The 14,293-nt window shown below is 42.3% G+C and overlaps 3 protein-coding genes across 5 annotated transcripts in view; 2 read left to right on the forward strand and 1 right to left on the reverse strand.

Moving 5' to 3' along the window:
* Position 1: 1 nt before the first annotated feature.
* Positions 2–1,478, reverse strand: LOC108156767 (uncharacterized protein CG1161). Its single transcript, XM_017288432.2, has 5 exons — positions 1,323–1,478; positions 993–1,255; positions 815–923; positions 624–749; positions 2–308 (listed from the first exon to the last, which is right to left on the reverse strand). The coding sequence occupies exons 1-5, from the start codon at positions 1,389–1,391 to the stop codon at positions 153–155; spliced, it is 723 nt and encodes a 240-aa protein (XP_017143921.1). The 5' UTR covers positions 1,392–1,478; the 3' UTR covers positions 2–152.
* Positions 1,479–1,545: 67 nt separating this feature from the next.
* LOC108156768 (stromal cell-derived factor 2) lies at positions 1,546–2,607 on the forward strand. Its single transcript, XM_017288433.2, has 2 exons — positions 1,546–1,714; positions 1,837–2,607. The coding sequence occupies exons 1-2, from the start codon at positions 1,654–1,656 to the stop codon at positions 2,424–2,426; spliced, it is 651 nt and encodes a 216-aa protein (XP_017143922.1). The 5' UTR covers positions 1,546–1,653; the 3' UTR covers positions 2,427–2,607.
* Positions 2,608–7,066: 4,459 nt separating this feature from the next.
* LOC108154930 (TLD domain-containing protein 2) overlaps positions 7,067–14,293 on the forward strand; it is a 94,604-nt gene continuing 87,377 nt past the window's right edge. The window contains exon 1 of one of the 3 annotated variants that reach the window (XM_017285417.2): positions 7,067–7,737. The gene's annotated coding sequence lies outside the window, so the exon portion shown is untranslated. The remainder of the gene's footprint in view (positions 7,738–14,293) is intronic. The other 2 variants (XM_017285415.2, XM_017285403.2) reach the window with 2 other exon arrangements.

Here is a 14,293-nt window from a genome sequence, read left to right on the forward strand (position 1 = left end):
GTTTACATGTAATATATTTAAATAAATTGTGGCTAGATATATGATAATTTTGATCAAACTAATGAGTGGCCAATATGGTTTACTGCTTGGAATACATGTCTTAAGTCGCCTTCGCTGCTAATCCACCTTTTGCTCAAAGCCCCCTGCTGGTCTCAGTTGAGCATGGTGTGCCTGTCGTAGATGTGGCGTCTTTGCTCTCGCACTTGTCGCTTCCATTTGTCCTGCTGGTGGCCCACGCGATTGAGGACATTGGCTCTGGCGCTGAGCTCTTGGTTAGTGGCAGCGGGCATGGGCGGTGTCGGCTCATCCTGGGGGGCAGAAAAGAAAAGGTGAAAGATTTACGCATTAGTAGTGGAATAAAGGAAATAAATGGGTTGGGTGTGGCTTAAAAGGAACTCAATCAGTGGGTTAGTTTTGTCGCGGCGAAGCGATGGGGTGCGGGGGGTTAGGGGAACATAAACGTTAAAATGAAACAAAAAAGGTTCGCAAATAAAATCTATTCAAATGTGTGGTGCTTCTTTATTGTCAACTAGTTCAGCCTCATCATCATCATCAAAATCAGGGGCTGTAACTAGTAGACTATACTGTATGCCTGCATATTTCTTAGAATGTTTGCTATGTACATCTTCATTGGTGTGCTCCTGGTAATTGGCCTTTACGCGCTTATTCAGCAATGGATCCAAGCACATCAGGAAGAGCATATATATCACTAAAATGGATATTATCCAAATCACAATGATGACAACGACCTGTGGATGGGAAACGGAGTATATTAAAGGGGTGTGGGGGTTGGTTGGGGGTTTAACGAAGCTACCTTTATAAGTGTCGTATTTCGCGCCACATGGGAGCACTTGCACTCGGCACAGATGGGCAGCTCCTTGCCATTGGCATCCAGACGAGGAAGCAAAGCCCCAGCACAGACACTGAAAAAGAGGAATACAGATTAAAGATCAAAGCAAATTGCAGTGTAGTGTAGAATGGGATTTACTTACCATTCTGTTGCTGGGTTCGCTGTGCTGCTGGCATTGGAAGAACTATGGCCAGGAGCAGGCGTGATAATAGCTTTCGGTGGCGCCGCGGCCGTTGGAGCAGGAGTCACGACAGTTTGTTTTGGTGCTGGACCACTTGCTGCTCCTGCTGCCACTCCTGCTCCTGCTATCGCTGCTGCACCCGCTGGTGGCAACGCACCTCCTTGGCTTGCGTTGGTGCTGCTGCTGCCACCACCCACTGGCAGGGTTTGTGATGCACTCTCAGCCTTTGTTGACGAAACAAATAGTGAAGTCATGTGATGCTCGCTATATAAACCGGTTTTCGGCACTCACCCATGTCACGCCAACTAAATAACATATCGCCAGTAACACAGCGTAGATGAACAAACGCTTGTGTGCCATTAATTTTTGTTTAATTTCAATTTTCTTCACTTTTATTAAGTTTTTTTAGTGAAAATTGCGTTTCGGGATGATATCGATATTTTGTATCTTATATTTGCAGTCGACCGATATTTTGCGATATGAATAGCCGATACATATATTCCATCCCTAACATCATCGCTAACTTTGTTTGCGTGTTCAAAGCAAAAAATTGAAAATTGTACAAAATATTGTTACTTTAGATATATACAACTCAGAAAGAGAGCAAAGACAAGGAAGAAGGATGCTGCACACACTATTGCTACCCTTAATGGCCCTGATTAGCTGCCTGAGCATCGTCTCCGGTAAGTGCCAGAGAGAAGCCGCAGAGGCGGCGTTTATGTGGTCTTCTGTGATTGGCCACGCCGCCCCTTTACAATGCAGAAGTATTATTGATCTATTATCTTTTAATCATCTGCGACTGTAGCCACCCAAACCAATGTGGTGACGTGTGGCTCCATACTAAAGCTCCTCAACTCGGATTACAACTATCGGCTCCACTCACACGACGTGAAATACGGCTCTGGGTCTGGGCAACAGTCGGTGACGGGCGTGGAGCAAAAGGAAGATGTCAACAGCCATTGGATGATCAAAGCCCAGTCGAATGAGCTGTGCGAACGGGGAGAGCCCATCGCCTGCGGGTACACCATCCGCCTGGAGCATTTGACCACGAAAAAGAACTTGCATTCGCATCACTTCTCGTCGCCACTTTCCGGCGAACAGGAGGTGTCCGCCTACGGCACGGACGGCGTGGGCGATACTGGCGACCACTGGGAGGTGATCTGCACGAATGATAAATGGATGCGCGATGCACATATTCGGCTGCGTCACATCGATACGGGCATGTACCTGGGCATGTCGGGACGCTCCTACGGACGACCCATCTCCGGCCAAATGGAGATCGTAGGACTGCACAGGCCGCAGCATGGAACGCGCTGGACCACGGCGGAGGGTCTGTTTATTGTGCCCAAGGATAAGGAAAACGATCACGAGGAATACGCTCACACCGAGCTGTAGTCTCTTCTTATGACTGACTGCCCGATTGCCGCCGCATCCTACTATTAGTTCATTAATTTATAATTTAGTGGAATTTTTATGTGAAGCGAACGCGAAACCGAAACGAGTTCGATTTGTATTAGACCATCAAATCATGCAACAAAACCAACAAATTAAATTTACTTAAATGTTATCAAGGGAAGCGCTTTCATATTTAATTTACAAATTAAGGGGCGGAAGATGGTTAGATTTATATGTGGAATCGAAAAAGTATAATTCATGAAAAATTATTTATAATACTATTTACATGGTATTTAATTTGAAAATATTGCCATTATAAAATGGAACTTTGGTTCCTTCAGCGCATTTTATTGATACAAATAAAAAATAGGAAGGAATATCTTTATCCAAGGTGTTCAAATGATCTTAATGATTATTAATTAAATATAAATGTTATTGGACTAGAGTATTGGATGACTTAATTCTAGGAATCTATAGGATTCGAGTCCTAAAGACCGATTTTACCCGTTCCCTAATTGATTCCGTACATATATGTATGTATGTGTAGCCTTCACATTCATCTGAAAATAAAAAATCATGTCATGGCTAAAGAACGTAATTGCACACCTATGTAGTTAGTGGTAATCTGCGAATGTCCAACGAATGCCCAATAACTGACAGCGCATCCTTTACCACGAAACCCGGTGCAGGTACCTGCATACCTCTGGAAACTGCAATCTGAAGGCGAAGCATCTCTGAATGTCTCGTTCCTTCGTCCCGGCATTGTTTCTATTTGCATGCATACTCGTGAAACAATGGAGCTTATCCCGACCATACATAGTAGGTATAAGCTATGTAAATACGTTTTGCAATTGGTCTCCTCTCGTCTCCGTTCCGCCCCACAATCGCTACGTCCATTATCTGCTCGTCTGTTTTCTGTTTCTTTTGTTTGTGCCATTGTCAACGCTTTGTCTGCTCATCCTGCCACTGCTCCACCGCCGCTCTGCGCGCTAAGTGAGCTAAGTAAGGTCAAATGTTAACAGAACCCAACCCAAAAGAAACCCAACCCACACATTCATTTATAGATTCTTATAATCGGGTTGTCCTTGTAACCATTTTTGCATAAATAAGAAGCAGCAACAAAGATACCTATGATATACTTCTGGAGAGTATGGGAGATCGAGGGATCGACAGATCTTTACCCGAATGTTGTCACGCAGATAAATAACAGATTTCAATATGATAGGATATAGAATATGCTTAAAATGCTAAAAGTAATGGTCCACTTTCAGGTTTTTCTCAGAATAACTCTTCAAAAGTGAACCCTTTCCAATACATTAACCAATCCTTTGTGGCTCCAAAGAGTTTCATAAGAATTCTCACTTGTATACGCGTGTGTATGTAGATGTTCTATAGCCATTCAACTGCGTAACGCACTGTTTAGGACAGGGCAAAGTGCTTGTGTTTTAATGGAATCATCATTATTGCCACATGCTGTGGCAACATATAATTTAATTTCGCGTCAATTATCTTTTACAGGTGTTGATAATTTCCGTTCTGTGCGTTTATTGATTTACGTTTATCGCGTTTAATGCTCACACACACGTGTCCTATACAAGAAATATATTCATATTTATAAATATGTATATATGTTTGTCTTCCTTCCTACCCATTGCTATCCTTTGTTGAGCCAGGACACATCCGCCTCCTTCGCATTGTATCCCTTTTTGTATTGTATTTCCTATGTGACCGTTGATAAGCAGGACTCATCGTGGCAAGGGGTGTGGCAGGGGTGTGGGTTGTAGGTGTGTACATCTACATACATCCCCTCTTTATCGATTCCTGTTTATCAGCGGGCAACGGGAATGGGCAAAGGGGTTTCGAGGAGGGGTTCTTTGAGTGACTGAATGACTGACAGATTGACACAAAATGTTTGAATGTTTCCCTGCTTTTTTGTTTGTTTGTTTGCTTGCTTGCTTGCTTGATGGTGTGTGTAATGCTTGCCTCTCCTTTCCCTTCTCACACTCTTATGGAGTGTATGTTGCGTATACGCACGAGTGGCTGGCAACAGCAAGAAATAAATTTGCTGCATACTTTCAGAAAGGCCAGGGAATTTATTTGTTTATTGAAGTACGAGTCGTATATGAAATATATTAAAAATGCACCCTGTATACAGCATGCAATTTATCATTCATGACCACACAAATTCTAAGAATTTACAAATTTACATTTCATATTTAAAGTGTAATGCTATACTCTTAATGGGATTTGAAATATACATATTTATGGATACGTACTTTTTGCTTATTGCGCTAAGAGGTGGAATTTCGTTTGAAAAAATTTTAAATTGCATACAAAATCTCCAATATTCAAATAGTTCCCCTTTAATCCGTCACCTAGACGTCGTAGGCCAATTAAAATCATTTTGCAGTCCCACTTGATGTTCGTAGTCCCTAACAAGGCCCCTCCCTGCCCATCTAGACCATTCCAGGCCTCAGCTATGCTTCCCGGAGAGACAAACAGCAACAGCAACAACAACAGCCATTTTCAATTAACGTGGCCACGCGCCTCGCTACAATACGCAAGAAACATGGCAGCCACAAAAATTAATGGCCAAAACGAAGCGAAAAATTCAATCATAAACAGTCACAGTTACATAACACACACGTACACATGTACGTTCCCCGCCCGAACGTAGTATTCCGTTCTGAATGTGAGTGTCGTATCAGGCAGCCTGTCAGTCAGTCAGGTCAGTCACTCAACCCTCAGCCCACGCTATCGAGTGAAAGCGAGATGGAATGTGGATACATACATACGTATATACGACGGGTACTATGCTAAAGGAAAAGAGAGAAGGCGAGAGCGGGGAAAACAGCAACAAACAGCTGTTTGCAATTTACAAAGACTTCAACGAAGCCTAACGGCAAAAGGCAACACGAAGGGAAAGAAGAAGGAGAACAACAGCCACAGCTGAAACATGATAAGAAAAGAGAACAAATGGAATTACAGTTAGACGACCATTATATGTTCTATAATTGTTTTTTGAATTAAAAAGATTAAAAAGAATATGTGAACCTAGTTTGAGTCTCGTGCAAATTACAATTTCATTAACAGATTAACAAATTATGACAGAAGAGGTAATTTAAAAAGATCTCAACAGCAACAATCTTAACAATCATTGCCCAATCCTTGCTTTCATTGCCGAACCACCCGAAAAAGTGACCATATCCCATCTGTAAGCGTATCATCGTATAATGAAACAGAAACTAAATGAATTGTATTGTGAGCATTGTAGCGCGCAGTGCACGAAATCTTACGGTATAATTAATAAGTAATTGCGTGGCGCTGATTGTCTTCGTATAAGTGTGTATGTGTGTATCAGATATGTACATGTGCATGTATGTGGGTCTGGGTGCGTGGCCATTGCCTCTACATACGCGTATGCGTGGGCGGAACCATAGAGCATTTTGCATTGGCAGCGCCCTACGCCAGGGGAATACTCCACGCGCCGTTCATGACGCTCCCCACTATCTCCTCCGTCTGTCCCTCTGTCTGTCTCTTCGTCTTTTCTGTCCTTCTGGTGTCGTCTCCACTTGTCGTTATCGCTATCGTTGCGCTTTCTCCCTCTCTCTTTTGCATACAGTTTCTTCTACGCACTTAACATTGAAAACCGAAAACAAGCCCCCAAGTGGAAAAAATGCCTACCGTCCAGCAACAACTACAACAGCAGCGCTCTCTCTGGGAGCCTGCGCACTCTCCAACAACAACAGCAAGTTCACAGAAAGTGGGAGAGAGAGCAGAAGGGCCGAAGGGCAGGCAGCTGGGGACAGCAGGCACTCCAAGGTGTCGTCATATAAGGTGAGCCTTACTATCACATAGCGGATTAATGGTTTATTTTTCGCCTACTTAGATCCTAACCTCCAAACGTTTGGAGTGCAGCGTAAGCAGGCGGCCAAATCTTTACCATACCTTATACACATATACCTTGAAGCAGACATTCCAACTGTCAGCGAGGCAGAGAGTGAAAGTGTTACAACAACAATAAAGTGAAATTTTTGAAGTTTACAGCGCGCTGTTAGATAACAGCAATTCCGAACAGTAGGCAACGGTTTTGGTGGATAGAAGAGAAAGAATCCAACGAAACTTTCAAGAGAACAAGAAACAGGCTATACAGCATATATGTATATAAATATATTTATTATAAAATTAACCAATTAATGAAAGATCAGAAATAAGTTAAATTTCACTTTTACTGTCCAACGGTAAAATATGGTCACTAAGCACCAAAACGATCCCGAAGGAAAGACGTAACTTGAAAATAGATTTAATTGGGCGAATTGTGTGATTGCTAAAATTCAATGTTACAGCTGCCTTACGGGTCGACATAAGGACTCCCTCCAATCTAATCAAAGAACTTTTTAACTGTAAGAATTTAACATTACGAGGATGTCACTCTGCTCTGCTAAACTGTTAAAATGCAAGCCACAGGCGGGACAGAGACGGCTCCACAGAGAGAGAGAGAGAGATGTGTTCTCCTCCTTTTGGTTCTTTGCTCTCTCGGCTTGCTCTCTCTCCCTCTTGTTTGTGTCTGTGTGCGGACTTCTAGGTGCTCCGACGTAAATACCGTTAGCACAGTACATCGTGGACCGTAGAGCGTGCAAGTTTGTGCAATCCGAAAAAAAAAACACCGTGCAACTCGAACCAAACAGAAGACCAACAAACATCTAGCAAAACAGAGAAAATACACAACAAAAAATAGAAGAAGAAACAGCAACTAAACAAACAAAAGACCCATAAACCCTTTACCCCCCTTGCCCGTCGCCACCCGCCACACAAATCCGATAAAAAACAAAATGGCTGCCTAAAAGCATAGAAAAAACAAAAAAAAAATAAAAAAAAAAACGTGAACAAGCAAACGGTTTTAATATTTTTGTTCGGAAAATTTGTAAAAGTTTTTCTTCGGCTCAGCTGTGTGTTACATAAATCTCGTTGGATGTGTGCGTGAGTGTGTGAGTGGTGCCCCTCCATGCGTGTGCGTGTGTGTGTGTACGGTACAAACAACAGCAAAAGCAACAAATTTGTAGAATAGAAACTCCCCGAAACATTTCGAATTGCGTCCTGTATATCTTTTGTGTGTGGCTTAGTCAATATTTCGGTTCCATTCAAAGAAAGGAAAAGCTGTTTTCGGTGTCAATTAAGTGATAGTTTCCACTCGAAAATATTACGCATACGCAGCGGTTGACAGAAAGCAGTGTAAGAAGAGAGGTTACCAGCAACAGATCTACCATCTACAAGATAAAATCGAAGAAGAACCAGAACCAGTCAAAGCAATGTAAGCAATATATTTTAAATGCAAATGTCTGTCTTCAATGGATTCATGATTACTGCGCTTAGCCAAGACAGCTGGCCGTAAAAAGACAACATCAAATCAACAGTATTCCTATTCAAAAGATTTCCCATAAATGTTTCCTCTATTTATTTTATACTCTACGTTTTACAAGCCTGACCTCGGCCATCAATTTTTACGTGTATCTGACATTGAAAACCGGTCAACACTGTGGGGCTTGTTGGCCGGGACGTCTGTCCCATTTTAAGTTTCAGTTTCGGTTTCAATTTCACTTGATTTCGCTCCATTAGCAGGAACATGTGTAGCAAATTCCCAGCGTGCTATATTTTCCACCACATTTATTGATTATTGGTGGGGTCTAGGGCCACCTCCTTTCAGGGCTGCCCCCCCAGTCTTCTGGTCAAGTCAATTGCTTGCAAAATTTAATAACCGCACGCTTGGATTTTGTGTTTTGTTTTGTGCCTCAAGTTTGTTAATTTCTATTTTCTTTTTTACTCTCACTCTCTTATTCTCTCTATCTCCTAATCTCTCCTTCTTTCTGAGGTACTCCCTCTTTCGCTGTCTCTTTACTGCTCTTTCCTTTGGGGCCATCGCCCACGCAGTTGACTCGTTATTTTCCTTTTTTTCCCTCTTTTTCTCCCTACCTTTTAGGCCTCTCCTTTCTTGCTCTTATACTGTCTCCACTTTCCACCTTTTTTGGGCCCTGGCCTCTGACCTGAAATGGGCAATATCATCGTGTATAGAGGGGATCCGGCTTGAATATCTTACGGCTGAAAGGCAAGAAACTGAATCCCCAAAGAGTTTGATTGATTTGTGGAAGAGTCCAAGGGTCTCCCTAGTCTTGGGACAAATTCATTGGTGGCTTGGGAGCTGGTCCGGCAGTGCCCGCAGACATCTCTAATGATTATCATCTGTCACTGTAACGAATTGACTTTGGGATCAGGTTAGATGAATATTTTAGGAGATTGATTGGCGACACAAATTAAATGCGAAAATGAGGTTATGCGGAGGTTAAAACGGGGAAAAGTTAATAAGTCTGGAAACTTTTGTAGGCGTTGAATGATGGAAACTATGAATATGAGAGTTCGTTTGAAGGATATATACTATCTTCATTTCCCAGCATCTGCCCTGTGTTCTTTCCTGTTCTTCCCTTGTATCGTATTTCTCTTATTTTCGATTAGAAAAGCAGATGGTTTTTATTTGTATTTACGCTACAAGTTTGAGTTGTTCTTGGTTGTTCCTCGGCTGCTTCATCTGTGCTTGAATTGTTTCTCATTTTCAGAACCTCCCTTTCTCCCCACTACTCCATCTTGCTCCCTCTCCTGCCGTCTTCCCCTCTTTATATTTTTGTTGGGAAACGCATGTACTTCTGGCCCGCTTTTCCTGCTGCACGCTTCTTTTTGTCGGCTCCCATTGTTGTTACGTATACGTACACGAGCATTGTATCTTGCTGCGGCTTCATCTCTGTATCGGTGTGCGTGTGTATCTGTGTGTCTAAGTGTTCTTCTTTGTATCTTTGGATGTGTGCGTCTGTGCCTGACCACCCACGAAGAAGACAAAGTCCCCGTCATTTCCAGGACACATTTTCGCTGCCTGCGTTTGCCCGCCATTTCATTTGTTTTCCTGTTTATTGCCCTGGGTTTTTGCTCCTCTTTTCTTTCTCCTTCACTGCCCTCCCCTTCCTTTTGCATTGTTCTTGTTGCCGGTTTCCCTACTGCAGGATCTCGACTGTGAAGCATTTTAGCCATTTGCTGGTCAGCCATCATCAGTCAGTGGCAGGGGATGAGGCATGAGGAATGGCTTCAATGGCGATGCTGGAAGCACTTTTCCTTCGAGTGTCAAGAGACTTTCCTTGCGGCCATTGCATTGCCATCGCATTACTTTGTGCCACAGAACTGGGGAATTATGGTTAGAAAAGATGCTGCTTGCAGTGGGTTGATGCTCTCAAATACTCCTATGTTGATGGCATATAGATTGCTCCATAGCTAGAAGAAGGATATTTTAGGGGATCATTGACTCACTCGACAGAGATATCCGTTGCAGATACAAGACTGAAGCTACCCATATGTCCTTCATGTAGAGAGATATCCCCTTTTATACCATTAAATTTTACTAATGCTTTTGCGTTTAACCATTCAACCATTTCCAAATGTGTTTTTTAACACCTTTTTCTTCTTTGGCTTTCAAGGAAAATGAATTGATACACACACACAATATTCAAGTATATAAGTACACATCGTAGATGTCTGTATATAAAGTTTATGTCCAAAGCCAAAGATTTATACTGCAGCTGAATCTCTCGGTTGGATGGCAGGAGTCGATGGTTGGTCTGGCAGTTGCAGGATGGAATTTAATGGATATTGAAAGACACTTACCAATAGACAGTCTAAGGATGTCATAGAAGCCTGGATTCAAATGAATATATAAAGCTATCCCCCTTTCTGTCTGAACATACTTTAAAAATCACTTTAGAAGTAATAGGATTATTCCCTTTCCTAGTTCTAGTGCTCATTGCTGACTAACTTTTAATGAAGCATTTGGCTTAAAGTTTGCGACCCTCTAAATTTTGCATTTTTATGGCCAGTGAGCAAATAAAACAATAGTTGGCCCGAATGAGGCCCCAGCCCAAGGCGGCGTTTGACTTGATTTGATTCGCTTCGCCTGGGGCTCCTCTGACGCTGAGGTTTGATCCGTCCTGGAATCCGTCGAACCCAAAAGTTGGCGAGACACACTCGTAAAACCAGCCAGGAAGACCCAGCAGCAAAAGTACGAGTATACACAGAAAAATTAGCCTTAGAAGTGTGCAACGGGGAGAGAGCCAGGGGCGGGCTTTTGGCCATTAAACTTGGCCAAAATGTCAAAGCTAATAAAAAGTTTGTTGACATTATGTGTAGAGAAAATATGTTCCGGCTCGGTACAGGGATTCCTTTTTCATGGCACGGCTTCCTCCTCACTTCAACTCAATTATAATGCGTAACGTAACTTTGTTTGCTTGGGGGAAGGAAGTACAGTAAAAATGGGTTAAAAAGGATGGGAGAAGTTTTGTTTGCTTCGGAGTAACTAGAAAAGGTTCTAAACAGGAGGAAACTATATACTCCACCCTCTTTTAATTAGTCTGTAGTAATTAGTTTAGGCCTGAAATCAGAATAAATACAGATATTTCATTTCCGATTTCTGCTGTTATTCTTAAACAATCGTGGTGATTATTGACGGATAGCTAGATAATATCATTATAAGTTATGCTAGCAAAATGGAGATTTGTATTTTTAAAATTGTAGATACCATAGCATTTTGTAAATTATATGGACTTGGAACCACATAAATACATTGACCTAACCTGCTGGGACACCTCAGACGTCCTTATGTCCAATTTCCTTTGATATATTTTTAGATCTACAAGATCTCAGCATCAATAGGGATATATGAAAGCGTCTTTGGGTTCAATAGTGATTCCTGTTGCTTGAGGCTCCACTGTACTTATTTCGCAATGAAAGGCAATAATCAATGCTTCGGTTAACAGCGGCACCAGACACATTAACAGACGTCCATATAACAGCTGTTAAGCTAACAGCATGCGCATTGCCTAACAGAGAGACGGAACGACAGAGAGAGAGAGAGTGCTAGAGAGAGGCTCTCAATACGAGGCAACAACAAATCGGCCGCTCAGCTGTTTTGTGGCTGCGTTGACAAGGTTTTGTTTTTTTCCAACATGTTTTATATTCGACACAAAAGGGGAAAGGGGATGGACAAAGAGAGCAAAGGAGGAAGAGCTAGAGAGAGACTGAAAGCGTGGGAGAGAACACAGCCTTACCGTTAGCGCTGCCACTAAAAAAAGAAGAAGAACGAAACTGGGAAAAAAAACACACTTTTTCCAAGGCGGAAACGCTTTGCGTGGGCGTGCTGCGCGGTCTGTGAGTGTGTGCTGTGTGTGTGCTGTCGGTGCTGTCTGAGTGTGTGTGTGTGTGTGCGCTTTTGTATCTTCCATTCGCGTGCAAAATGCGCATAAGTTCTGTGAAATTCCAAAATTGCTTAATAGTTACAAAGAAGACAGTAAAGAAACCGCAGCGCCAGCAGGACTTTCACTTCTTGGCCCCTAAATCAAGGCTCCCTTTTGCCCCTTCTATTATTTTGGGGTCACTTTTCATACCCATTATGTATTCATAGGGTATATTAGCAGCGAAATAAACATATATGCAATTATATGAAATTTACATTATTGTGGCACAAAGGCCATAGGGAGTAGCGATCAATAAAAAGGTGTTGTATCTATACCTTTAAAGAGATATGGTTTTAGTTCAGTGGAGATTTATATAGGTATATCTTATACACTTACATATTCTTCTTCCGATCTCTTCGATAAGTTGCCAAGTATATACCCTTTTTCCAAAGAATCCCAAAGAAACTCTCTTGTATTCTTCAATTCTTAATGTTAATTTTCTAAATAGTTAGCAGCCAAGACAAACACCTGCAGAGGGTATCCTTCAGTACGAATCCTCTAATAAAGAATTATATCTTAGTTTTGTTTATGACTTTTTGGGGACTTTTGGAAGGACTCAAGTGTGATGGCGTTGACCCATTACCGAACCCATTCACAGATCGCGCATTTAATTGTCATCATTTTCATTTTAATTGCAAGGCACGTGCCCTGGCCTTGGCACCAACTCCCCACTTTCCACCCACAGTGCCACCCACTTGTCGTAATATTTTATGGTCCCTGCAGGAAATTATTTTTATGCGTATGTTAATTAAAACGTTGATAAATTGTTGAGTCCACGCAGACAGAGCCAGAGCCACGAGCATGATATAGTAGGATGTGAGCCTGAGTAAAGGTAGAACGAATAATTAAGGCGGAATCGTGAGTCTCTAATTGGGATTCAGATTCAGCGATGATATATAGTTTTGGTGATTTGTATGTACTATAACATCTAAATGGTTCCTAACTTTAAGATTGCCTTATGTGATTTGACAGGAAAAACAGAAAGAGTGATGAAATTTCAGCGCTAAAGATGTGCAAATATGAAATAGAGTGCATTTTCGCATGACTTTCAGAGGGAATATTTGAAATGTACAACCAGATTTTCACATCACTGGTAATCTCCCCGCCTTTTTTCTTATTTCAGACACAATTCCTTTGATTATGCCTCCAGTTGCTTCAAAGATTAACTTGTCAATTGGGTGTAACGCAATACTTCTGCACACATTTCAGCAGAATTTTGCCATGAATAAGTTAGCCGTTTTCCCCCAGAACTCGACACAGAGTCGTCTCGTGTCTCTTGCCTTGACATCTTCTGGCAGTTGCTGTTAGCCATGGCTAATTCCTTGAGCATTCAATGCATAACTAACCAGTGAACGAACGAACGAGCGAACGAACCGAGCCCATGCGCTGTCTAAGCAAATACTACGGCGAACACTGCGTATACGTAATGTGCAGGGGGTTGGAAGAGCTTCAGCAATAAGCCTGCCATTAAAGCCACTTGTAATGCGCTTTTGTTATTGTCTAATACCTGTCCTCTCGCTCTTCCCTTTGGGGCGTACAAATTGCAATTACGGATGCAGGGGAATAATTGACAGAGCGGGCCCCCAAAGATGCAGATGGCAGAAATGGAAATGCGAATGCAAATGCAAATTGCGAAGCTCGTGAGGCGGGGAATGAGAGTCATGTCAACATCGGGTCTAAGTCTCTCAATGTCAGAGCATTAGTTCTATTGTTCAGTTTTCTGAAGACACTCTGAGGACTGTCCTCTCATTAAGTGGCTTCCCAGAGGGAGAACAGGGCCCTCCTAGATCCCTAGGCATAAAGGTTCTTGTTAAATAATGAGCAAATTGCTTCACAGAGGGAGCAGAGGAAGGCTAAAGCCTTGCGGCAAGGTACGCATACGCAACGTTGTACAGAAATTGCCTGCTGCCTGGCTACTAATCCCCTTAACATGACGGTATATCCTCTGGTTAGCTATTGACCCAGTTTGCTGCCAAATATTTTGATCTCCCCCCTGTCCCTGTCCCTCTCTCTCTTGGTAACAACTTAATTGGTTTGATTTTGTTTTGTCGCTCTGTCAGCCGCCAGCCAATTGATTTTGTCATGAAAACCAAAAAACCAAAACAATTCAACGCTCGTGCCGAGGTAAATTCTGTCATATCAGGCCTACACCGCAACTAAACCTCCGAAGTACGTTTTTTTCTGCGTATTCCCTTTGAAAATAGTTTCAGCCGGAAGCCGTACAAATATTTTGGTGCTTTCTACAATGTTGTTCATAAAATTTATGCGGATGTTTGTGCCGGATGGTAACAGCAGGTCTATTTGGTGTGCTTATGGGGGAATTTTTAGCTGTTGAGTTGCTAAAAGGAGCAGGGAATCGAGAAGGTCGGGACGATACTGAAGTCGTGTTCGAACAATCCGTTTCCCACTAATTAAGAGCTCTTTTTGTAAAATATAAATCCCTTAAATTCGCATGGAATACTGACCACAATAGAACCAACAATAGAATGACTGCCCGTCCAAGTGGAATTCCGATTAAACTTTGAATTCAAAATGCAAACCCAA

This window comes from Drosophila miranda, chromosome 2 (assembly GCF_003369915.1).
Source record: "Drosophila miranda strain MSH22 chromosome 2, D.miranda_PacBio2.1, whole genome shotgun sequence".
Taxonomy (NCBI): domain Eukaryota; kingdom Metazoa; phylum Arthropoda; class Insecta; order Diptera; family Drosophilidae; genus Drosophila; species Drosophila miranda.

Bases quoted from the DNA above. Each gene is read 5' to 3' on its own strand.
- LOC108156767 (XM_017288432.2), bottom strand. From the start codon at position 1,391: ATGGCACACAAGCGTTTGTTCATCTACGCTGTGTTACTGGCGATATGT. The intron at 924-992 runs GTAAGTAAATCC...CCTCTTTTTCAG, and splicing joins GCGAACCCAGCAACAGAATG to TGTCTGTGCTGGGGCTTTGC. The intron at 750-814 runs GTAGCTTCGTTA...TCCCATCCACAG, and splicing joins GAAATACGACACTTATAAAG to GTCGTTGTCATCATTGTGAT.
- LOC108156768 (XM_017288433.2), top strand. From the start codon at position 1,654: ATGCTGCACACACTATTGCTACCCTTAATGGCCCTGATTAGCTGCCTG. The intron at 1,715-1,836 runs GTAAGTGCCAGA...CTGCGACTGTAG, and splicing joins CTGCCTGAGCATCGTCTCCG to CCACCCAAACCAATGTGGTG.